The sequence below is a fragment of the Apodemus sylvaticus genome, chromosome 4, assembly GCF_947179515.1.
Source record: "Apodemus sylvaticus chromosome 4, mApoSyl1.1, whole genome shotgun sequence".
Classification (NCBI taxonomy): Eukaryota; Metazoa; Chordata; class Mammalia; order Rodentia; family Muridae; genus Apodemus; species Apodemus sylvaticus.
Window position 1 is genome coordinate 16121552 of NC_067475.1, and position 26571 is coordinate 16148122.

General features: G+C 40.4%; 1 protein-coding gene across 1 annotated transcript; it reads left to right on the forward strand.

Annotated features, from left to right (window-relative positions):
• Positions 1-459: 459 nt before the first annotated feature.
• LOC127682595 (calcium-activated chloride channel regulator 3A-1) lies at positions 460-21468 on the forward strand. Its single transcript, XM_052179032.1, has 14 exons — positions 460-671; positions 2029-2169; positions 2791-2938; positions 3268-3376; positions 6431-6608; positions 6809-7036; positions 9301-9525; positions 11468-11645; positions 13231-13331; positions 14426-14650; positions 14998-15262; positions 16797-16964; positions 17657-17896; positions 20103-21468. The coding sequence occupies exons 1-14, from the start codon at positions 513-515 to the stop codon at positions 20444-20446; spliced, it is 2709 nt and encodes a 902-aa protein (XP_052034992.1). The 5' UTR covers positions 460-512; the 3' UTR covers positions 20447-21468.
• Positions 21469-26571: the final 5103 nt, after the last annotated feature.

The window sequence follows — 26571 nt, forward strand, 5'->3', positions numbered from 1 at the left end:
TCAGCGACTCGGGGAAGCTGAGAAAACATTAAACCGCTCCAAGACAGATAATGTGGGTAGATCTTACAGGTAAGGTGCATCAAGCCTGGACTGGCACAGTGGAGCACTGTCAACAGTCGGAAGGTAGGACCTACAGAAGGTGCTTTCCCGCCTAATAGCCAGTTTTTCTGGTATTCTTTGGCAGATTCAGGGACTCTTCATTCCCCACTTAAGCACTGGAAGGCTTACTGTTTTGCAGAATAAACTCACAAACAGAACTTAATTAGCAAAATTCAGTGGCAGCTCCACACCACTACTCACTGGCTTAGAAACTACAATAAATGTATTTACCACAATACCAATACCCATGTCACTTAACGGCCAAGACTTTAGGTCGGAAAAGGAAAGTCCCACGAGATATCAACATTTCTATCAAATTATGCAAATATTCTGGACTTGATTCAAGTTCCTGAGCAGAGCACACACATAAATACCCTTCTGCGCCACCACTTCTCAATGTAGCATGTGCCAACATGGTTCCAGGTCTGAAGGTCCTTCTGTTCCTCACCCTGCACCTCCTGCAGGATGTGAAAGGCTCCATGGTCCATCTCAACAACAATGGATATGAAGGTGTGGTGATTGCAATTAACCCCAGTGTGCCAGAGGATGAAAGACTCATCTCAAGCATAAAGGTAAGAAGGGGTTTTATTACCTGTGTATTTGTAGGTCAATAATTCTGTTGCCTGCTCATCAGAACTCACGCACACAATTATACACTCACACACACACACACAGTTTTACCCTCCTAAAGGGTACTTTGACCATTCTTCATCATGTCTGCAGTATTATCTACAATCAAGATGAGAATCTGCTTAGCTTTATATTTTTATTATACATTAAAATCTATGTTCAAGTTGTTGATAATGTATTAACTAGGTAAGAGACTTCAGAGCAAGTGGAGAAGAGTTCTCACACTTTATCTTAGTAACGGTAGTGTCCAGTCTATACCACAAATGGACACTTAAGCTCCGGCACTTTGTTGTCCTGCACACTCCTCCAGCTGCTCCTACGTACTCAACTTTGGAAAACCGAAATCCTTACCTTTCTTACTTTAAAGGAAAGCTTACACATGCTTAAAATTGATGTGTTCCTAATTGCATTTGTTTAATTAAAATGTTTGTGTCATGTGTACTTTGCCCTTAGGTCCTTGCAACACCTCCATGCAGTGCTTCAGAGTAGAAGCCTTGATTCCTCTATAAATGAAATGACTTGTTTCATTTGGATTAGGAATGTAGCAAGTAGCAAGCAGAAGCAAACCAGTCTTATTTATCTTTATTATTAGCACTTGAGCAATGCCAGAATGACTCAGTAGGTTATGATAGATAGATAGATAGATAGATAGATAGATAGATAGATAGATAGATAGATATGTAACAATATATATGTGTGTGTGTAACCTGTATAGATATATATGTAACGATGATAATTAAAGATGAGGTCATGAAATTTGCTAGGGAGAGTGAGGGTTGTAGAAGGAAAGGAGGAAGGGTGTAGACTCATTTATATATGAAGTTTACAAAAAATATGGGTTTTTATGGTCTGGTCATTTATTTATATACTCTACTTGGGCAATAACTCAAAATTTTAAAAAAAAGCAATTCTAATTAACATAGAATACAATGATTACCAGACCTTAAGCTCCCTGTTAGTTTAAACAATGCAATTGTAAGAAAATTAATTAAACACACAACTTGCCTACAGCTTTCTGACCTTAATCCCTTTTATACCTCACCCAGAGACTGCAGAACCATATCCAATCTAACTGACAACTGAAGGGATGGACAGGTGAAGGTCAGGGTTAGCTTTGGACATGTGAAAAAGAGTTTACAGATTGAAGAGATTCGGTCAAACGTACCCCATTCCTTCAGTGACTCTGTGCACACATATTTGAGGAAGAGGAGCCCCCGTTGCTTCTTCTGGTTTGGGTGTAGACGTTTATGCTCAGTTTGTTTTGAGATTGCTACCACCATGCACTTTTCATTTTGTCAGGCAATGGTAACTCAAGCCTCTACCTACCTGTTTGAAGCCACCCAAGGAAGAGTTTATTTCAGGAACGTAAGCATACTGGTCCCGATGACCTGGAAGTCAAAATCTGAGTACTTAATGCCAAAACGAGAATCATATGACAAAGTAGGTTTCATGTCCAGCTCCTAAACTGCTTCTTGTGCCTTTCCCAAATGAATATTTGCAAGGTTTAATAATTATTAATCATTAAGTTAGTAATTAGTATTATAACTTTTTGTCATTTGTGTGTGAGTGTGTGTGTCTATGAACTATGTGTATACATCCACAAGTTTGTGCATGTGTGTGTGGATGTGCACATGCTCTCCCCTAGTGTGTGTGTGTATGTGTGTGTGCATGCACATGGGTGTGTGTGTGTGTGTATGTGTGTGTGATCATGTAGGAGTCAGAGGTTAATATTGGGCCCTCTATTTGCTTTTGACCTTTAACTTTTTAAGAAAAGGTCTGTGACTGAACCTGAGGATCATCAATTTGGCTAGACTAGCTAGAGAACAATCTCCCATAGTCTGTCCGTCTCTACCACTTCACCACCAGGGTTACAAACACATGTCATCATACTCATCTTTTGAGTGGGTATTGGGACTGAAACTCATAAACAGAAAGCACTTAACCCATGGAACCTCTACTCAGCCCCCAACGTTTATCAGTAAAGTGAGAAAGTCCTTGTTTGTAAAATCTCTTGATTCTAGCGTCCTGGAGTCTGACTGGGTTTGCTGTTCTGCGTTTTAGGCAGACGTCATAGTTGCTGATCCTTACCTGAAATACGGAGACGATCCCTACACCCTTCAATATGGACAGTGTGGGGACAGAGGACAGTACATACATTTCACTCCAAACTTCCTTCTCAATGATAACTTGCGTCTCTATGGACCCCGAGGTAGAAATAACTATTTTATACTTCCTATTTCCGCTGGGGAAAAGCAAACCACTACCATTAATGTGGATTTCTAAGACTTTAGGAAAACTAAACCTGTGTTTGAAATTATGATAGTTCTATTCCACCTATTTATGCATTCAAATTAATACATAAAATGGGTCACTTGTTATAACTAGCTTGTTCACATTTTTGAGCTATTAAAAATTATCAATTTCTTAAGAGTTTGTGACAATTTCAACTTGGGAAAGAGACAAAGTGGTTGAAAATAAAAGGAAATTGTATTTAAATACTTTAACTTCAGTTTTGTAGATGACAGTCTTCTCTCTTAGGCAGAGCCTTTGTCCATGAGTGGGCCCATCTCCGGTGGGGAGTATTTGATGAGTATAACATGGACCGGCCTTTCTACATGTCTAGAAAGAAAACTATGGAAGCAACAAGGTATCCATGTGAACTATGATTCTAAAACTTCTTGCCTGAAGGTTTTCAGCTGTCTATATTGGGCAGTTCAAGTGACAGGGTGTTTAGACAGTTCACCACAATATTCAAACTGTACAATTTTGTTTTAACACATACTCAATTAATTCTGGCGTCTCTGTCTTGGAGTAAAGATGACCAGATATAGGGACCTAACTCAATAGCCATGGGAATTTTACAAATATAGTTTAATTGATAGCAGAAAAATGAACCAAAGACATCAACTAATTGCAACTTGGGCCTACTGACATTTCCAATATTATTTTACAGTTTGATTTCTTCGCATGTATTCTATACTAACTCCTGTGTAGAAAGAAGACATGTGACACTTGTCTCTTCTTTACCTTCTCGTATGCCCTGCCCCTCCCTCCATTTTATGCCTTTCCTATTCTACTTCTTTCAAAACCATGTAGGGTACAACTACTTCATTAAAACCAATTAAGCCACTAGACACCTTTGTGATAAATATATTTTGCTTTTAAATTGGAGGAAGAAATCAACTGTCTAGTAAGGATATGTATGTCCTTTAAGAAATAAATATTTTATTTCTTAAGAAATAAATTTTTGGCCGGGTGGTGGTGGTGCACGCCTGTAATCCCAGCACTTTGGGAGGCAGAAGCAGGTGGATTTCTGAGTTCGGGGCCAGCCTGGTCTACAGAGTGAGTTCCAGGACATCCATGGCTATACAGAGAAATCCTGTCTCGTGAAAACCAAATCCAAAAAAACCCGAAAAAAAAAAAGAAAGAAAGGAAGGAAGGAAGAAAGAAATTCTTAATTCTTTTATTTTTAAGAAATAAAATTCTCCGTGAAATCTAATCAAGCCCTGTGTATAAACTAAAAGTGAGAGACACTTAGTATATTAGTAAAAATAGAAGTTGATGTTAAGAGGGGACCAGTTTGGAAAGAAGTAGAGTTCTAGAAAACACCTGCTCCGCCCCCCTTCCCCGTGCGTGGTCTGCAGAGCTGCCTGGACCCACACACACAGGCTCAGCTGCTGGCTTCCTACACCCAGTTCCACACCACAAAACTATCTCTAGATCTTTCCACTCCTCCCATTTGCAGTGCTGGGAAAAGCTCCCAGGCGGCAGGTGTAGGCCTCTCCATCTGTTTTTTTTTTCCTTCTCCTGGTATTGATCCTGGCATAAAGGCAAAACTAAGCAAAGAATTAGCAAACATTAAATGCTTCATAAACTAAGGAGTTTCCTTAAAACCAATCATTAGAAGAGGTATAGCCCCAATTTCCTATAGCATGCCAGAAACTAGCATTCCATGATATGTACGTTTGGGGCTAGTTCTAAAGCTAGCTCTCCTGGAAGATATTGTCTGCCATTTCATTATCCTTGAAATAGAACGATTCTATGGAAGGGAACTAATATCACAAAGTTTAAAGATGGGAAGAGATTCTCATAGAAAAAGAAACTCCTTATGATCGTTTCTGGTGTTCCTTATGATCGTTTCTGGTGTTCCTTATGATCTTCTGCCTCTTCCCAGGCCCTGCCCAGGCCTTGACAATCAGCTTTATCGTGCGTGATGTCCAAAGGGTTTGAATTCATTACTTCCACTTCTTCCTTCAGTGTAGGTCAAAAAGTAAAGTGAACACGACTATAAAGTCAAAGCCATGCGCCATCACACATGGGAATTTAAGAGAATTTTAAGCATAATCTTGACTGACCACACTCCACCAAAAACAATTCTTAACTTTTAGTCAAAAATTGTTAAGTAACTCTTAGTTCATCTCATCTTTACGACATTATTATAATACAGTAATTACTATCTTTAGCTCAAAGTAATCACGATAAGGAATACGAACTAAAAATGCTGTTCTCAGCTGTTGTGTGTCATTTTAAAATGACACCTTGCCCAGGAGCTGCCAAACTCCCAAGCCCTCGGGGCTGTCTTCTGTTCCACGCAGCTTAGCTCTGGGATCAATCAGCCCCAACCCCGCTTCCTATTAAATCCACAGATGAAAGACACACACTCAGTTTCATTACCTTGACTCAACTGCTAAGCACAGTTGCAAGGTGCAAATACCTCCTGGCTGGAAATGCATGCCCTTACCAATTTATTATCTCTGTCTTTCCTTCCGCCCTAAACTTAGTGCCTTGTTCCAATTAGCCCCTGCCAGACATCTTTTGCAACCCACCCATAGTGAAGGCCGAAGACGCTAGCTACCCTGAGGTCTACATGGTTGCTGTGTACTGTTTCCTCCAAAGCATGACAGAAAAGTATCTTCTCTCCTTCCCTGCATCTCCTTTTCCTCTTGGGACCCGGAAGTCCCACCTATCCCTTCCACACAATAATTGGCTCCTGGCCTTTTTTATTGACAAATCAAGAACCAATTAGGGAAACAGACCTTAGTATCAGCACCTTCCCCTTACACCCAACCAGGAATATGTCTCAGTCTATAACGCACTTGCCTCACAAGCTTGAGAACCTAAGAATGAAGCCCAGAACGCACGCAGAAATGTTGGCAAAGTGGTGCATGTTTACAACCTCAGCACTGGGGAGGGGGAGAAAGGAAGATTCCGGGGGTGGGGTGAGGCAGTCAGTCTAACCTAATTGGTATTATGAGATTAGGCCAAGGAGAGACCCTGCCTCAAAGGAGGTAATCGAAATGACCGCGAATAATAGCAGAGGTTTCCCTCTGTCCTCCACATAAACACAAACATACACGGATACAAGAAGCACATAGACCAAACATTTACATAAACATTAAAAAGGTAATAATAAAGGATCAAAACCACTATTCCTACTGAAATCAGCAGCCAGGATGGGTTCAGCCCTGTGTCTTCTTTTGTAAAAATGGAGGGCTTGGTAGATATTGCCCAATAGCAGTTGCCACATAGAGAGATTTTAGGGTGCTGATTTGATTCCTAGTGCTGAAAAACATAGGGATTTAAAACACAACGTGGGGCTGAGGAAGCAGTGATACACACGGCAGAGGGCTGGGGGCGGGGCACGCACGGGCTCTGAAGTCACGCCGAGCGCCGCCAAGGTAATCCAATTCTTCCATCGCAGGTGTTCTACCGACATCACTGGCACCAATGTGGTCCATGAGTGTCAGAGAGGCAGCTGTGTGACAAGGCCATGCCGGCGTGACTGGAAGACAGGGCTGTATGAACCCAAGTGTACATTTATCCCCCAAAAAATTCAGACTGCCGGGGCCTCTATAATGTTCATGCAAAGTCTCAATTCTGTAAGTACTTTGCACTTCTTTCCGCACTGCCACTACAAGCCTGCGAAATGGACGGGAAAGTATCTACATATAAGCAGGATGGTCAGGAGACAACTCCTCTTCAGGATGCACGTGACAAATAACTCTGTGAAAAGGGGGGAAAAAAAGGTGACCCCTTATAAATTATTACAACATTGTGTTTTAATTGATTTATTTTTCAGGTGGTTGAATTTTGCACAGAAAAAACCCACAACACAGAAGCCCCAAACCTCCAAAACAAAATGTGCAATCGTAGAAGCACATGGGACGTAATCAAGGCATCCGCTGACTTTCAGAATGCCGCTCCCATGAAAGGAACAGAAGCCCCTCCTCCACCGACATTTTCATTGCTCAAGTCCAGACAGCGAGTGGTCTGCTTGGTGCTGGATAAATCTGGAAGCATGGACTCAGTAAGACACTATATGCTGGATTTCTTAAATTGAGTATTTAAGCTAAATATAGAATTATAATTCATTCTAAGGTTTAGTTCTAGTAAACATACATATATATTCATGACCAAATATATGTGTTTATGTCCATATATATTTATGATCAGAAAAATATCTACCCAACAATTTTATGCAAACGAGTACGTAGAGTAAGTATTAAAATAAACAAGTTATTGAGCTTGGGGCAGTGCTGGTACATGCCTTTAATACCAAGACTTGGGAGGAAGAGGTAGGTCACTCTGTAAGTTAGAGACCAGCCTGGTCTACAGAGTTCCAAAACAGCCAAGGCCACTGTCTTAAAAAAAAAAAAAAAAGTTTTGTTGTTGTTTTTATTGAATTAAAGGTCATTTTTACCCCTTAACTTTTGGTTTTTGCTAGAGGAAAAAGTACAACAAAAAGAAAAACATTACAGTTCCACCATTTGATATTTCGTTTGTTTTATTTTTATTACTGCATTTGCTTTTCTTCTCCAAAACTGTTATATTTTAGATGTAATCCAACTTTTTAAACTTTTGCGCATGTGCAGGCGCGGTGGGGCCTAGGGGTTGCTGGGAATTGAATCCAGAGCCTTGTAAATACTAGACAAGCAATCTGACACTAACTTTTTTTCTTTTTTGTCTGCTGGTTTTTTGAGACCTGGTCACGACATGGAGCCATAGGTGGCCTGGTGTTCGCAATGTCACCCAGACAGGCCTCTTGTGTCCTCCGTCTCAGGCTCACCTACATGACATACATTGTAAAAAACTTATCACAGTTTCATCCATGTACGTTGTATATTTTTAACATATAAAACCCCAGAGCCCTGTTTTACCTCTCCTCGCTCCAGCTCAGCAAGTATACCTACGACTCTGAAGGGTATTGTAGTAATGACTCGATGGATGTGGAAAGCGCAGGCAATTCTTTAGTGGCTACCTGTCTGAAAGATGAATCCCCTTCCCAGGCAGCCAGGAACAGCCAGAGCTCCTCTTGAGCCCTCCCCTATCCACACCGGCTGTTGCGCAGTTGATCTTGTGCAGTTATCCCGAGCTGAGTTCCTAGTGCAGTGGCCACGCCATGTCCAGAAGAGGGCGCCTCACTGCTCCAGCTCGAAGGCTCTTTCCACGCCCTCTCCTGCCCTTCTCCTGGGGAGAAGGCAGGATTCAGTGTGTCTTTTATTCTTAGCACTTTGACCAGTCATGAGTCTCTGAATTAACCACTTCCCACTGCAAAAAGAAGCTTCTGTGAATGCCCCAGAAACTGAGACCCTGAGGCAGCACCAATCTATAGGAATAAATGTATTTAGAAGGCAAAATGTAAGTATTTGATAACATGCACACTTGGCAAAACCGGCAGTAGGTTCCCCACTACAACCTGTGACCACCCCAGCCTCAAGCTCACGACCATTTTTGCAGTGTGAAGCACGAACTCTCTCTTGCAGAGAGGGTCTCATATCCGATCAGAAAACAGTTAATTACACCCATAGCAGTGGTGTGACCGTTACACCAGTGGACACATTTTGTTCGGCAGGTGGGCACTGTAGTACTCAGGGTCTGCCATCGATGACATTTTATTTCCAGAGGCCTATATAGCTCCTTCTGGCAGCATGAGAGCTATCCATCAGGGAAGACGATTCTTGCTTATCTCCAGTTCGATTTCACTGTATCCACCAGCTTAAGTGTGCTGCCTTACTGTCTAGTTCTGGGGAGAAGCCAAAAGGAATGATAGTGATCTATATTGTTTTGGGGACTTTGGAGCCTCCTTGGTCAGCATCTCATAAGGAAGTATCCCACACTAGTCACTGGAGTTATTGTTTAATAACATAGGTTTTCTGGAAGCATCAATAGCCCATCAAGGGCACACACAATTTTTAAGTTATATTATATAAACAATTTCCATAATCTTCTCAAATAATTCTTTATTAATGGACATTTTGGAGATATTCACTGGGTTACTTTTTAAAAATATTTTCCAATAAACATCTTTTTATGCACTTTAAAAATAATTTCCTCAGCTGAAACTTCCAAGTAGAGAACTGTTGGATAATGCAGCATCGACATTGAAAGCTTTCACAGCTATGACGATCAACTTTTAAACATCTTAAACGTTTCAGTAAGATGAAAGAGTTAACCTTTTAAGATGCCCATTAATTATTAGCATGTTCTATAGCCCATGGGTGATTGTGTCGTTCATTAACCTGTCAAGGTTTGAAGAGACTCTCCTGTTGTTCATACACCTTTCTCTTACAGGAAGACCGTCTTATTCGAATGAATCAAGCAGCAGAACTGTACTTAACTCAAATTGTGGAAAAGAAATCTTTGGTTGGGTTAGTCACATTTGACAGCACTGCCCACATCCAAAATTTTCTAATAAAAATAACTAGTAGTAGCGACCACCAAAAGATCACCGCAAACCTGCCCCAACAGGCTTCCGGTGGGACTTCGATTTGCCGTGGACTCGAAGCAGGATTTCAGGTAACCTTCTAAACTTAACGTAACATACCACTGACTTTCTGTCCTGTCTGCTTACCTTTGAATAGGGTCGGGAACTCAAGAGTTCTCTCATCTAATAGCATTCTGATCTGAAAGAGAAAAAAGCATTTCTGAAAGAAATAAAGTAGCTTGGCTATTATTTACGGCCACACCCTTTCTGTGTACGTTTTCTCCCCTGATAAAATCCTGAGATGCCGTGTGGCGCTGGGGAGTGGAGAGGTCGAACTCTCGTTGGGCAAACGATTATCAAAACCTCCCTGAGGAGCTGCACATTTCTCTGGGATCCCATCGATAGAATTTGTGCAGGTAGAACATGACGCCACCGAATGGATAGAAATAATTTTGTAACAACTACATGGTATGGATAAAAGTCATAGCACGCTAATTTAAATCGGGGGCAGGACCAAAAAGCATCAATCAACAAACACAGGTGCACATAAAATGAAATCATGATGGTGGACCTGAAAATGCAGACTTCCTTTCCAGTGCTGTACTCAGAGGTTAGAGTATCCGTCTGATCCTCCCCCATCCCAAGTCAGCCTCCACTTTAGTGTATTTGTGGTCACGTTTTAAGCCAGCGAAACAGGAGACCATTTCCATCGCTCAGCCTCCCTGTGTGGAATCATCGCTGCTACCCTCTGCAGACCACTGACTCACACTCCCCCTTAGCTTGCTCCGTGGCATCCACGTCAAAAACCAGGTGGGTTTAAAAACCCGCGATGCTCACTCCACTGTGTATTATCTAAAGGATTTTGTGAAGGTAGCTCGATATTGAAAATCTGTTCCCTGAACCCTGATGACGTGGTTATTAATAGTGTTTACCGTGTGAAGGTAGCTCGATATTGAAAATCTGTTCGCTGAACCCAGATGACATGGTTATTAATAGTGTTTACCGCATTTACCTGTGGCAGTTATATAAGTAAATGTTCACAAAGGTTTGCTGTTTGAAAATAATCATATGTCTATTCATTTCTAAAATGTGAGTAAAATAGCTTTCACTTCATGAAATCATATCAAGACATAAATGTATTACTTTCACAGTTGTTAATAAGTAGCAGTATGTTGGCTGTACAGTACATTACTGTCTGTGCTAAATGCTGTAGATGTGTGATCTTGTATTCGTCTACGTTTAAGAGTTGGGTAACATTATTAAGGCCATTCTGCACAAAATGAAGCTTTAATTTGGAATAATGAAATCTACCATCATAAAACAATTGCCAAATATAAATTTGAACATTACACTAAGTCTGTAAGGTGTGTGTGTGTGTGTGTGTGTGTGTGTGTGTGTGCATGCGCGCACTTGGGAAGGTCTTGGGAAAGACTAAAAACAAATTAGAAAACAGAACTTCTTGTCAAGGCACTTAAAACTGAGGTATCTAACACCAAGACTCTTAACTAATAATCTTGGTAAAAGTCAGAAAAATATGAAAACCAATTATAACTGAATATTTATCAACTTCTTCCTTCACAATAAGCCAAAGTTGTTGTATTTTGGGGGAAATCATAAAATTCTTTAATAGTAACTAAACAACATACATGAAAAAGTCACATATCAAATAATCCAGTCTTGCTCAATCAACTTTGGTCATGACTTTTCAAATGCTATTGAGTCTTTAAGCCAACCTACAATTGTCTGGAAGTTTTGCATCTTCAATTTTGTGGGAAAATAGTAACAGCAGATATTTATGTTCATTTTCATTTTTATTCATTTAGTAGCTGCTATATGCCACAAACTTATTGGAGATTTCTCCTTTTCTCAATTGAGTAGCCAAAATGTGGATATCTGGAGGATTAAAAGTACTGAGAAGCTGAGTGTTTGCTCATGTCCATGTATCAACTCAGCTAAGAAAGAGAATATAAAAAATGTGCTTTCTTAAGTGCATTCAGAAGTGAGAGCATGTAAGTAACACGCTGCTTGTCACAGACAATTAATTCCAGTGGCCAGAGCACTTCCGGTTCTGAGATCGTACTGCTGACGGATGGGGAAGATACTGGGATAAGTTCATGCTTCGATATGGTCGCACGCAGCGGTGCTATCATCCACACCATCGCCCTGGGGCTTGATGCAGCCCGAGAACTGGAGACGCTGTCGGACATGACAGGTACAACTTCAGACAGAGTTTGGACAGATGTTCATCAAGTGGGAAGCTTTTCAACACTTCCATGTCTCAATGTTAATTTTTCTCTTTCCTTTGACCTTCAATTCAGTTCTTTCCTTTCTCTGCTTCTTCACGTGACGCCTGCCTTAAATTATTCAGCACACTTCCTCTTCAACGCACTAAACAGAAGCTTCTGTCTCCATGGTTACTCAAACACGAGTCCGAAGTGTTGGCTCGATCCCCAAATACCATTCAGTCCCGCAGTAAAGATTTAGACGTCTCATTTTTAGGTGAGGAGGTGGAAACCTGGAGACTACAAATGATTTTCTCAAGACCACAGTTCAAACCCTGCTCACCAGCCCAGGCCTTCCCCAGCCCACTCTGCTCCCACCACCTCACCAGATCTGAGTTCCGAGAACCTCTGTACCTTCTCTTCCTACCGAGTTTTCCGGTCACACCCTGACCCAGCTTAGCATGCATGCACTGGTTGGTTTGTTTCGGACAGTCATTTGTCTAATTCCTGTCTTTTGTGATCTAGTGTTTTAGATGAAGTCTTCACACCCAAACATCTTCTCTCACTCGCATCATCCATTTTCTGAATCTTGCCCATGTCTCTTCCGTTATAAACGGCCATCCTTTAATAGATGATCCAACTAAGAAATCAGCATCTGCTTCAAACACACAAAGCAATCCTTTAAAAAAAAAAGCCATTAAGTTTTATTGTTTTTGGAATTCTGATATTCTTTTGATTTGTACATCCCTGTATTACATGGGAACTTTCTCAAATGCTGGTAAATCTTTTTATTAATCATTTTATTCATTTACATTCCAAATGATATCCCCCTTTCTGGCTACCCCTCCACAACCCTCATCCCATCCTCCTCCCCCCTCCCCTTGCTTCTATTAGGGTGCTCCTCCACCCACTCACCCACTCCCACCTCACCACTCTAGCATTCCCCAAACCCTGGGGCATCAAACCTCCACAGGTCCAAGGGCCTCTCCTCCCACTGATGTCAGATAAGGCCATCTTCTGCTACATATGTGTCTGTAGCCACAGGTCCCTCCATGTGGACTCTGGTTGCATACCAAGCAATCTCAAGTCCACTGGGTACTTAGGCCAAGTTTACTATTGCCCTTACATTTGCTGATTCACATAAAATAGTAAAATTTGCCTTATTCTTCCATTTTCCATTTTATCTTTAACTTACCTATTTTGAATAAGATTTTTGATTAATTTTAATTAATATAGGTTCGATTAATTTTGATTAATACAAGTTTATAGTAAGTTCAGAGATGCTCTGAATGCCCATGAGGCTCTTAGAAGTCATCTTTTGTGGAGTTTACAAAGAAAGGTTAACTCTAGGCGGTGAGACAGCTCAGTGAGTAAAGACCTTACCTTCAAGTTCACGGCCTGAGTTCGACTCCTGAACCAACACGGTGGAAAGAGAGAAGCAACTCCAACTGCTGTCCTCTGATTTCCATGCAGGCACACAAATATAATTGTTTAATAATTAAAGAAATATCAAGTGGGCTTTAAACTAAATCTCTGATAGCACATTTGATTTTCCCATTGAAAACTCCCCTTTAGGAGGGCTTCGGTTTTATGCCAGCAAAGACTTAAACAGCCTTGTGGACGCTTTCAGCAGGATTTCATCAACAAGTGGCAGCCTCTCCCAGCAGGCCCTGCAGGTCAGTACGTGGTCAGTACGTGGTCAGTACGTGGTCAGTACGTGGACAGTACGTGGACAGTACGTGGACAGTACGTGGTCAGTACGTGGTCAGTACGTGGTCAGTACGTGGACAGTACGTGGTCAGTACGTGGACAGTACGTGGTCAGTACGTGGACAGTACGTGGTCAGTACGTGGTCAGTACGTGGTCAGTACGTGGACACAGTACTTTGCAATGCTCCCTCACCTTTGCAGTACATTATGTTTCTTATTACCCGTTCTTTCTCTAAGAAATCATTCTTTTACCAAAAAAAAAAAAGTTCCATTATGAAAAACACCATTAGTGAATTTTCTTTTATATGGCCTATAAAAGGTGCTTATCTTTTCTCTTGCATTCTCCCATTCTTAGTTTGACATGGTATGAACCTGTGTGTGTGTGTGTGTGTGTGTGTGTGTGTTTGTGTGTGTGTTTGTGTGTGTGTTTGTGTGTGTGAGGGAGAGAGAGAGGGAGAGAGAGAGGGAGAGAGAGAGAGAGAGAGACAGAGACAGAGACAGAGAGACAGAGACAGAGACATGAAAAGCTGTCAACAATCCCCTGTGCTGACGTTATTTTTTGACTCCTCCTTAACCTTCAAGTTCAATTCTTTCCTCTTTCCCCACTTCTTCACCTGCCCTTATCTTAAATTATTGAGTACCCGCCTCTTTCATTCCTTCTCATCCACTTTCTTTTCACCTCACTAAACAGAAGCTTCTGTCTCCATGGTTACTCAAATACAAGTACAAAGTTTCAGCTCACTCCCCAAATACCATTCAACCCTATAGTAAAGATTTACACATCTCATTTTTAGGTAAGGAGTGTGTCAGTGCATACATGGGGAGGAGAGAGAGAGAGACAGAGACAGAGAGACAGAGACAGAGAGAGACAGAGAGACAGACAGAGAGAGATGGAAAGAGAAAGGAACTGGTGAATTGTGGTTTGGAGAATGTTTTAAATCTTCAACGGTGCGACTGAATCTTAAATATGAATTTTAAATTACTGTGAGCTGCCTGAATTCATAAATTCCACTACTTAAAATAACAAATGGATTTTATGTGTTTGCGTATTTCTGTTACAGTTGGAGAGCAGAACCTTCACTACTGAAGCAGGGGCATGGATAAACGGTACAGTCCCCGTGGACAGCACCGTCGGCAATGACACGTTCTTTGTTATCACCTGGACGGTACAAAAGCCAGAAATTACTCTTCGAGATCCAAAAGGAAAAAAATATACAACCTCGGATTTCCAAGACGATGATCTAAACATCCGGTCTGCTCGACTTCAAATACCTGGCACTGCAGAGGTAAGTGTGTTCTTTTCACGATGTTTTATTAATCCATCCTTTTGCTTAAAAAATAAATAAATAGACATTACATTATCAGTATTAAAATCAATAACAGAAAATTTTTCATTAAAAATTAAGTTGAATATCTAAGTGTTCAGATCTATATTATCTATTAGTTTTTAACAATCACTTATTGAGGCTAAGAATATAAGTCATCTACTATTAGTAGGACACTTGCTTACCGTGCATAAGGCCTTGGGTTCCATATTCAGCACTCCAATTTTTTTTATTTTATTTTCCCAAGTAATTGTACATCCCAAGGTGAAGGAAAACATTAGCAAAGTTCTTAAAGAGGATGTTTTCAGACAGGTACATGGACTTACAGCCTTAAGGGCGCCAAGCCTCAGTTGCTAACGGTGACGGTGACCACTCGAGCAAGAAGTCCCACCACGCAACCACTCATGGCTACCACTCACATGAGTCAGAGCACAGCCCAGTACCCTAGCCGGATGATTGTGTACGCCCGGGTCAGCCAAGGGTTTTTGCCTGTTCTGGGAGCCAATGTCACAGCCATCATAGAAGCCGAAAGTGAACATCAAGTCACCCTGGAGCTCTGGGACAACGGGGCAGGTAATGGGAGCCTGTATCGGCACCGTGAATTTAAATTCTCCTATAGGATTCTATAACTTAGAAGTCAACACTTTTTAAAAAAAATACTTACGAATCTATTTGAATAATAATGTCCTTAAAACTTTTTACTTGGTTATCTTGACAAAGCAAACATAGACAAAAGCACATCTATTTTGGTTAAAGTCCGCTAGCAACTTCTGTTTCCCATAGAACATGAAATACAATTTTTCCATTTTCACTAATGTTAGCACTTTGCATATGCTTTGTGTCTAAATACATTTTCTTTGTTCTGGTAAGCATTTTAAATATTCATTATATATACTTATAGGCTTTTTATAGGAGTATATTACTGATTTAACCACACTTACCCTCCTGTACCTCTCTCTCCCTCCCTCTCTCTCTCCCCCTCTTTCTCTCTCTATCCCTTCTCTCCTGCTCCCACCCTCCTCCTTTCTCTCTCTCCCCCTCTCTCCCTCTGTCTCTTCCTCCCTCCCTCCTTTCCTCTCTCTTTTTCCCTCTCCCTCTTCCCTCCCTTCCCTCCTTCTCTGTCTGTCTGTCTGTCTCTCTCTCTTTCTCTGTCTTCCCACCAATATCCTTCATTATCCTAGTCTCAATTCTACCTTCAGATATAATTTTATTTATCTATATAAATTTCAGTAGCTACACATGAGAGAAAACACGTGGGTTTAATGCTAGGTCCTGCATCCCATGGTTCTATCAGCACTGCGTTACTGTTACTGTGGTTCTGTAGTATAACTCACAGACAAGGGGATATCACCAGGGTTGTTCACTTTATTCAGGGTTGATTTGGTTATTCTGGGACTTTGGTGTTCCCACGTGGATTGTACATTTTTTTCTATTCCTGTGAAGAATGTCATTAAACCTTTTAATGGGGTTGAATGAGTCTGCAGATCCGTTCTGGGCTGTGCGTTTCTACAACACTAGTCCTGCTGACGTAAGCACAGAAAGCCTTTCCACCATGTGGTGTCCTTTTCCATTTCCTTCCTTTGTGGTTTAAAGTCTTCACTGAAGAAGTCTTTCATATCCTGGATTAAGGTTACTCCTGGGTAATTTTTAAGGTGTTATAAATACTATTGTTTTCCTGGTTTCTTTCTCAGCATTCTCATTTTTGGTGGATGGGAAAGCTACTGACTTTTTAATCAGTAATAATCTCACATCAGATAAGCCTCGTGGGTTATGCAATACTGTCATCACACAAAAGTTGGCTACTAATATTTTTTACATTGGTTTTATACCTTGCTTCTTTGCTAAATGTCTTTGTTCTGGGAGTTTATTGAATAAGTTTCTTTTGTGAAATAAAAATAACTGCTAATGTTAATTAAATGTCTACTACAAATTATATTTTCTAAAACAACAGCATTAGCACATAGTCAAGCTAAGCTTTGTATCAAAACAGTATGATTTAGTGTTTAAACTGTGCTATACTCTGACAAACTCTTATCACCAGTGCATACAAACACATCAATTTTCATATAACTTACTATGTGACTAATTACTGTGCTTCATTATCAAGGTGCTGATACTGTTAAAAATGACGGCATCTACACAAGATACTTCACAGATTATCATGGAAATGGTAGATACAGCTTAAAAGTGCGTGTCCAGGCAAGAAAAAACAAAGCCAGACTAAGCTTAAGACAAAAGAACAAGTCTTTATACATACCTGGCTATGTTGAAAATGGTAAGTAGCATGAAAACAGATATGAGTTACCGATAGATAGATAGATAGATAGATAGATAGATAGATAGATAGATAGATATCAAACACTGAATAGAGTAACACCCAAGTATATGATTATGGAGTCATCCTTGTGATATAAAACAATATTCATGTCAATGGACACAGCATAAATGACATTTCCACATATTCTGTTAACGTCTTCCTCAATTTGTTTCATTTCCAATGAAAAATATATTTCCTGACCTTATGGAGCAAACCCTGTGGTAAATGCTAAAGCTGAAGGAAACATAATTATTGTCTCCACAGAACTCACTTGAAGGTGGTAGGTAAAGTGGGGTTAAAAATTAGTTTTAGCTTACCGTATTTGGAAATGGTATTTAAGCAAGCTTCTCTCCCCCTTATTATTTTAACATTTATCTTTATGTGCATTTGTGCTTTGCCAGTATGTATATCTGAAGGTGTCAGATCCCCTAGAAGTGAAGCCACAGACAGGTGTGAGCTGCCACGTGGGGGCTGGGTACTGAACGCGGGTCCTCTGGAAGAACAGCCAGTGCTCTTAACCACTGAGCCATCTGTCCACTTTTCAGTGTCTGCTGTCAATCTACCTGAGCCCCAAACAGATGTAAGGTCAGCATGAGATAACGAACAGACAAATGAGAGTCACAAATACCTGGGGGTGTGTTTTTTTATAGGTAAAATTGTACTGAATCCACCCAGACCGGAAGTCCCAGAAGAAGCCACAGAGGCCACAGTGGAAGACTTCAGCAGACTAACCTCTGGAGGGTCGTTTACTGTGTCTGGAGCGCCCCCTGGTGGCGACCACGCTCATGTGTTCCCACCCAGTAAAGTCACAGACCTGGAGGCTGAGTTTACAGGTGATGATATTCACCTTACATGGACGGCCCCTGGCAAGGTCCTCGATAAAGGAAGAGGTGAGTCTGGTGGCGAATTTTAAGGTTTCTAAACGAAATCGCATTAGCCTTTATTCGTAAAGTTCTTCCAATGTCTCACTTATAAAAAGTGTCTACTACAGACCATTACTGTACTTCAAGAAAGCTGGAATTGGCCAAAGTTATTCCTGTATTTTAAAATTCTAAACCAAGCTCTAAGATTAAGTATCTGCCCCGAAACTCTGCTCCCAGTCTGAGTGACCTTGAAATTATTTTAAAACAAACTCTAACAGCTTTCTGGTACAGTCTTTGCTTCCTAAGAAAGATTTCCTAAGTATTTCTACACTTAGGCAATTCTATTCGTTGATTGTTGAGTTTTCAAATACAATCAAGTTTCTAAGGACAACCTCTACTCTGAGTCACTAATTAATCGCTAAAAGACACACAGCACCCAGATGATTTCAAATAGATGAATGAGATAGACGGAGAGATGATAGGCAGATAGATCCACCTACAAAATTACACGGTTTGTGTGGAGGACAGCAGGACGGATGGAGGGACACAGCTAGTCAACGGGTAAACTGAATGTTTGGCATAAGCAGACGCTTTAGCTGGGCCCTGGGCAGGGGTGCGGATTGTCTCAAAAAGTAGAGCCTCTCATCACACATCTAAAACATTTTCACATTTCCTGAAAACATTAAAAGAAAACCCATGTGCATAGGATGTAGGAGTGCTTGCCTAGCATGCAGAAGTCCTGAGTTCAATTCTCTGCACCACATAGAGGTAATAAATAAACAACCAAACATATAAAAAAAAAAATTGAGTCCACACCAAAAGAGGATATTAGCTGTTTTTCTCTCACATTTCAAAACATAAGAAGATATTTTCAGACCAATATCAATGACTGAGGTGGTTTACTGAAGTCAGTATCAGTGTATTAGTTAATACTCATATAAGCCTCCACCTTCCTTTTCCTGATAAAATAATAGATTTTGTTAAAAAGCATTTCAGGCAGCCACTAACTACTACTTACTAAGTAGCACTGAACTCTTTCATGCATTTTCCATTTATAATTCTCACCACTGGAATAGTGGGCATTCCAAGAGTGGGCATGTGTACTTTATAATACTAATCTTAAAACAAGGTCACAGCTATCGCACAAGGTCATGCCTCCTAACAGTGCCATTTCCCCTGGGCCAAGCATATTTAAACCACCGTGTCCCACGGACTGGCCCCAGAGGCTTGTTCAAACACATGAGTCTACTGGGGCCATACCTAGCCAGAGCATAACGCAAAATATATTTTGTCCAACTTCAAAAGTCCCCATAGTCTACAGCAGTCTCAACAATGTTAAAATCCAAAGTTCAAAACCTCTTCTGAGATTCTTGCATCATTTAACTGCAAGCCCCAATAAAATCAAAATCAAAAAGCAGATGACATACTTCCAACGTCACAGGATATATATTACCATTCCAAAATGTCACAGTCAGGAAGCACTGAACCAAAGCAAAACCAAAAGCTAACTGGGCAAACTCCAAACTCTGCATCTCCATGTCTGATGTCAAAGCGCTCTTCAGATCTCTGTCTCCTTTCAGCTTTGTTGACTACTGAACAATTCTTTCTCTTGGGCTGGTTCCACTCCCTGATAGCAGCTTTCCTCAGCAAGTATCCCACAGATCCAGCAGCGCTAGCATTTTGGAGTATCCAACACAACTTCACAGCTTCTTGTTCCAATGTCTGGGATCCACACATGATCTCCTGGGATCCTCTAAAAGGCTTGGGTCACTTCTCCAGCTCTGCCACTCTAGGCTCAGTTGACTCCACTCCACTGCTGCTGCTGTTGGTGGTGATCTTGGTGGCATCTCCAAAATGTTGGGGTCTTCCTCTGGAACCAGGAGGAAATTCTCAAAGCTCACCCCCACAGTGAAACACTTCCTTCAACAAGGCCACACCTACTTCAATGAGGCCACACCTCCTAATAGTGTCATTTCCCAAGGGTTAAGCCTATTCAAACGACCACATGAATGATACTGAATTAAGCTTTCCTGTGATTTTGAAACTGGACACTTTGGTTTTCAGTAACTTTTCCAATACATGTTTTCAAAGTCAGTGAGATGGGACAACCAGACACGCGGTATCTGGGCTCTCAGTCTAAAGCTCACACGCGCTCCTAGGAACTCCCACAGGCGCAGTGCAGAGGTAGACACCCATCCTCAGGACGCTAATGAACATGATGTCTCTCTTCCAGCGCGTAGATACACCATCAGGATGAGTCAGCATCCTCGGGATCTCCAGGAAGATTTTAACAACGCTACTTTAGTGACTACTTCCGGTCTGATACCTAAAGAAGCTGGCTCAAAAGAAACATTTAAATTCAAACCAGAAACTTTTAAAATAGCAAATGGCACCCAGCTCTACATTGCAATCCAGGCCGACAACGATGCCGGGCTCACCTCTGAGATCTCCAACATCGCACAGGCTGTCAAGTTTATTCCTCAAGAGCATAGTATCTCTGCGTTGGGTCCTCATATTTCTGCAATCTGTCTGACAATTTGGGGGTTAACTGTGATTTTTAACTATATCTTAAACTAAAAGATATACTAGACACTACAGTCCAATCTTGTACATATTTGCTAAGTATTTCTTTAGAATGACTTTGCTAAACTCAATGTCTCTCTGTCGACAATTGTAATATAGAAGTTCATATTAAAGTTGAAAATTCCCTGAGTTAACTAACACCAATTCTTTTGCTATATGTAAATCAAGATTAACATTTCCTCATTTGGTTTCTTAATTGTTCCATTTACTATGGAAATAAGATATCTGTTCTCTTCTTGCAGTGTGATGCAAGTTCACTTTGTATATTAACAAAATAAAAATTAATATAAGTCAATGGAAAGGAATTATGTTTACATAATAGCAAATAATCTTATAGTTGAATTATTTGTAAGATAATTAATAAAGAATGCTTCCTGCTTATAAAACTGAAATCAAGAGGGACTCTAAAAGTAATTTGTAGGGCTGAAGAGATGGCTCGGTGGTTAAGAGCACTGACTGCTCTTCCAGAGTTCCTAAGCTCAATTCCCAGCAACCACATAGTGGCTCACAACCATCTGTAATAGGATCTGAGGCCCTCTTCTGGTGTGTCTGAACACAGCTACAGTGTACTCACATACGTAAAAATAAATAAATAAATCTTTTAAAAAAGGAATTTAATCTACACATAAAAAAGTCATTTGTAAAGAAAAATGGTCAAAAGCAGTCATAAAGTCAAATGTCTTTTGTCATTAAAGAACTTTTATCAATACTCGCACGAAGTGACTAGCAAGAATGCTTTACCTATGAACTGCAGGCATCACAATGACAGTCTGTTTCTGTCCTGGGACCAGCATTTGATCTTAAGAAAACATCACCATGATGTGCAATTAGAATCGGGATTTTTTTTTCACTGTTGTAGCTCTTGCATCTAGAGCAAAACTTGATTATGTAGTAGATATTCAATAAGTGTTTGTTAAATAATTAACACTTTCATACTCTCAAAGAAAAAAAGCAAATGGCTCCAATCACATCAACCGAACTTCTACAGTATCAAGGGCATGTGAGAACTTAAGGAAATTAAAATGTGTGCTTTATAATATTAATCTTAAAACATAAAATTTCAAACATTTTTATTTGCTTATTTATTTCTTTATGTTTGTTTTTATTACCTCAACAGAATGTATAAGCTAATAGAATGAAAATGGAGTTTGTAGTGTTGCTGTGGTGCGATCTTCCTGGGGAAGAAAGCTTTAGTAGAGGAAAGCCTTTCGTTATAGGCAAGATTTCAAGAACTTTTAAAATATCTAAAAGGAAGAAGCACTATGAAATCAAGAAAAATCAGGAAAACAAATACAAAAGAACATAGGAAAACCAGTATTATCAAGTGGACTTCATGCCAGGGAGCCAACAATTAGTTAATTTATATTTAAATTTTATATATATTTTAAATTATTAAAATATTAATATTAAACAATAATTAATTAATATTAAATATATTTTAAATCTATGCTATCTTTATAGATAGCATCTGTACAAGACCACATTAATCACTGAAAAATGTGTCAAGTTTTGATGAAAAAAGAAGGATTAGAAACTTTCTGGTGGAGGAAGAGTTGTATTTGCTAAGTATAAAAACATGCACACTGCTTACAGGGATGTAAGCACACACACACAGACACACACACACACATTCGTGTTCCAGAATTTGTGAACAAAGATACTCACTAGATCTGGATATGATGGTGGATGCTTATAATCCCAATACTTAAGAGGCTGAGGCAGGAGGATCACAAGATTGATACCATCATCCCAAAATATCAAAGAAACAAACTGCAGACTAGTTTTTAGAATTAAAACCAGAAGACTGGAGAGAGCACTGGGCTGCCCCCCCAGAGGAGCAGGTTCATTTGTAGCACCCCCGTGAGTGCTCAGGCCATTATGTAACCCTGTAGGAAATACAATGCCCTCTTCTCCCCTCTGTGGGCACCGTACAGATGTGATACATAGACACTCATGTAGGCAAAGCATGGATACACATGAGACTTTAAAATTAAAACTTAGAAGTAAAAATCTCTAAATATTCAGCAGTAAGGCCCTCCACAAGGAGGACGTGAGACACTCATTTGATCAACCCTTCTGCTGGCCTGGCTACCTTCTGTTGGTATAATGAAGCATGGACTAAAATTACCTCACAGGGAGAAGGGTTTGCTTGGCTTACATGTCCCAGTCCCAGTCCCAGTCGATCACCGAAAGAACCCAGGAAGGGAACCATGGAGAAACACAACTCCCTGGCTTGCTCATTCTGACATGTTCAGCTGGCCAACCCAGTGCCACCTGCCCGTGAGTGGCACCATCCCCAGTGGACTGGGCCCTCCATATCTGTCATCAGTCAAGAAAATGCTCTCCAAGGCATCAAAGACAAGCTCGAGGGCCAGTCTGACAGAGGAAATTCTTCAGCTGAGGCCTCCTCTTCCCAGGGGACACTAATTTGTATCAAGTTGACCAAAAAAAAAAAAAAATCTTACCAGCATATAGGTAACTGAAGGAAATACATTAAACCTATTTCAAACACATAATACCAAGTAAGGAAAGTCACAGGACAGATAAGGTGCTATATAACATACACAAATTAAAATATAAAAAGTTCTATATTTGTGAATATAAGTAGGTAAGAAGCACAATAAACTTCATGGGGATGCTGAGATGGAGACAAGAAGGCAGTTTTAGCTAGAGGTACTGGATTTATTTTATTTTGAAATTCTGTGTATGTGGGAGGGGTTATAAGCACAGTTCAGGTGTCAACAAAGGCCAGAAGAGGACGTCTGATCCCTTGAAGCTGGAGTTGCAGAGGCTGGATGTCGCATGACAGGGGAGCTGAGATCTGAACTCTGGTCCTCTGTAGCACCAGCAAAGGCTGCTCTGATCTGCTTCTCCAACCCATAATGATATTGGTTTTGTTTCCTTGACCGAGACAGTAATGTTTTAAGTACACGTTGGTTTAATGCAAAATAAGTTGTTGTAATTCTTAGGTTTTCAAAGAAAGCACAGTTGTTCATTTTTAAAATTAAACATTAGTCTTTATATGTAAACTGTCTATTGATACATCCAGACATACATGGGCATGACATTAGGTCATCCACCATGACACAAATATAAAAGGTTTTAGCTCCATTAATATTGTGTTGCTCTCAGATTCACAAAAATAATACATGGATTTATTGAGCTATACATGGCCACAGCAGAGAGCATATGTTTTCTTAGTTACCCTTCCTCTCCTCACCACAGGCAGACCTTATTTTTGCTTCATCGATGAGAGAACTAAAGATCAGGGATACAACATGACTTGCCCAAGATCAAAATGAGACGAAAAACAGTGTTGCTGACAACCGCAATCTGTATAATTACAAACATTGTGCTCATCCCATGACTGTCTAATCAGTTCCACAAATCAACATCTTCATCTACCTGACAGAAACGAAATCCTGAGTTTTAACAACCCTTTCGCTATCAAAACACCTTTAGATTTTAGAAATATGTATTTTCATAAATAATCCCAAATAACTACTAGGTGAAAGTTTTAAGAATAGTTATTTAATGTCTTTAAAATCTGGTTTTCAAAATAATTATCTCATTAGGAATATTTTATTGAGATTTACTGTGTGTGTGTGTGTGTGTGTGTGTGTGTGTGTGTAGGCATGTGTGCAAGCAAATACAAAGGTTAAAGGGCATCTTACAGAAACAGGTTCTTCTGCCCATGTGGGTCTGAGGAATCAAAGTCAGGCCATCAGGCATGACAGCCAGGGACCTTACTGCCTGAGCCATCTTGCCAGCCTTTGAGATGCTTTTACTGTTATCATTTGAGGATAAACAGGATGCAACATTCAAATCTTAGTAACATATCTGCCTTGTATTTGGTACTCAATAAAATGTTACTAGTTTTTATGTCTAATAGACATTATACAGTTGAGAGAGTTTAAGGCTTAATGAAAAACCCAAAATTTCTATAGCACAAGAGAATTCTAACTTTCATACTGAATATACAAAACAGTTACAGCCTCAGTTTCAAACAAATTGACAAAAGCATTCTCTCTCTTCATTAGAGGAACACAGAAGCTTATAGTGGCTTAAATGCAATTTGACTCAACATTTCAATTGTAAAACAATTAACCTTTTAGGCTACTCTGACATCTATCTAGTAGAATCATCATAGACATTCAAAATATATAAAATACACACTTGTATATTTTTGAAAAAATGAATAACCTTCTAAGTAAAAGACAAATAACTTAATCACTAATAACTTTTTGCTTTCTCAGCTAATTGTTTCACTGTTGTTGGTGCTGCTGGCGCTGTTGTTGAACCAGTCTTACTATGTATGCCACCCTGGCTAGCCTGGAACTTTCTATGTAGAACAGGCTGGCCTTAAACAGAGACCCACCTACCTCTGCGTCTCCAGTGCTGGAATTAGAGGGCTGTACCACCCCACCTAGCCGCATGAGACTTTAAATATTATAGGTTGTTTATCAACTCAAGACACCATGAGGCATCACTTTAAGATTTCTATACTTCATTCCATTGACCTGGGTGACTGGGGAAGCCACTAAAGAAAATGTGCATGTTTTTTTAGTATAGCAGCTGGTTTTGTTCTTTATCCTAAGATTTATGAAGAGACATCAATGTTTGAAAGCAAAGGAGTAACTTAGTGAAAACATTGTTTAAATTTGAAAGGTTTTTATAATTATTAAACAACTGGAAAGTTGTCCTTTGATGGGCTATTTGCTAAGACTGAGGAAATACTTTTAATTTTTCTTTAGATGCATCAATGGTATTATAGTAATATTTAATGAGAAAGTTCATACCTTTTAAAGATTTAATGGATAAGATGAAAGGAAAATTTATGACACCTGTGCAAAACAGACCCTTGGATGGAGGCAACAGTGTTAAAGAAAAGAATAAAGAAATGACAAGGGAGACCTTGGGAAATGTCCATTAGAGTTCAGAAAAATGGGGATATTGGGGGGGGGGGAGGATGTAAACCACATCAGAAGTGCTACTCAAGAGGCAGAAGAGGGTTACATCAGGCAGGCAAAGCAGGAGAGGGTTCTTAAGACACACTGCAGGTAACGTTAACACATCAAAGCAGCACCTGGTCCGTGGGTAAATTCTCAACACACTGTCTTATGGTAATGACAACGATGAAAACAGTGTAGAAAAATTACTGCTGGAAAACGAAAAAAAAAAATAGTTCTCAGACACAGTGGTAGAAGGGGCCAAGTTCGCGTGATCCAGAGTAAATGGAGAATCACGGGCGCTGAGGCTGTAATTGCTAACCTTGTTTTCAAGGTTTTGACCCCTACGAGAAGGAAGGAGAAGAGAGGTGGGCTAGGGTCGTGTGGGTGGCTATGGGCAGCATCTGTGACTGTGGCACTGAGGGAGCTGAGGTCCGCTTCAGGAGGTCCTGGCGTACATATTTAAATGCTGGTAAGGATTCTGTGGGAAAGGGGAAAAAAGAAAAGACAGGTAAGTACGTACATTCTACCGTTCTACCGTAGTAAAGGCGGAGCGCAAGGCACTAGAAAAGGACTGATCGCTGACAACGGTGGAAGTTTTTCTTGTGGCAGGAGAGGAGAAGCGAGAGGGTCAAGTGTACGCAGGATGGAAAGGGCGTTTACATGCCCTCTTCCACAGGAATAAACAGAACGGTTGTCTGGGCTGAGAAGACGGTGATGTCTAAGATTAAAACGAGTAGTTTGGAAAAGAGACAGAGACGGGTGCAGAGAAATACACACTGGGGTCCCAGCACTCAGGACACGGGGCAGGAAGATCACACTTTCAGCATTGGGGGCACTCGGCAGGAAGATCACACTTTCAGCACTCGGGGCACTGGGCAGGAAGATCACACTTTCAGCACTCGGGGCACTGGGCAGGAAGATCACACTTTCAGGGCCAGCCTACGCTAGAGAGGCCCTGTCTCCAAATCAGACAAATAAATAGAAAGAGAAAAAAGAAAAACCTCATACAAAGTACACCCCTCCCCCTCCCCTCTCTTGCCTGTCCCTCTGTCCGTCCATCCCTCATTCCCTTACTCTGTTGCTCTCATTCTCACACTTACACCTGTGTCACATGTGCTTCATCTATATTTACAGAGACAATAACAAATGTCACCACTGGCTAATTCT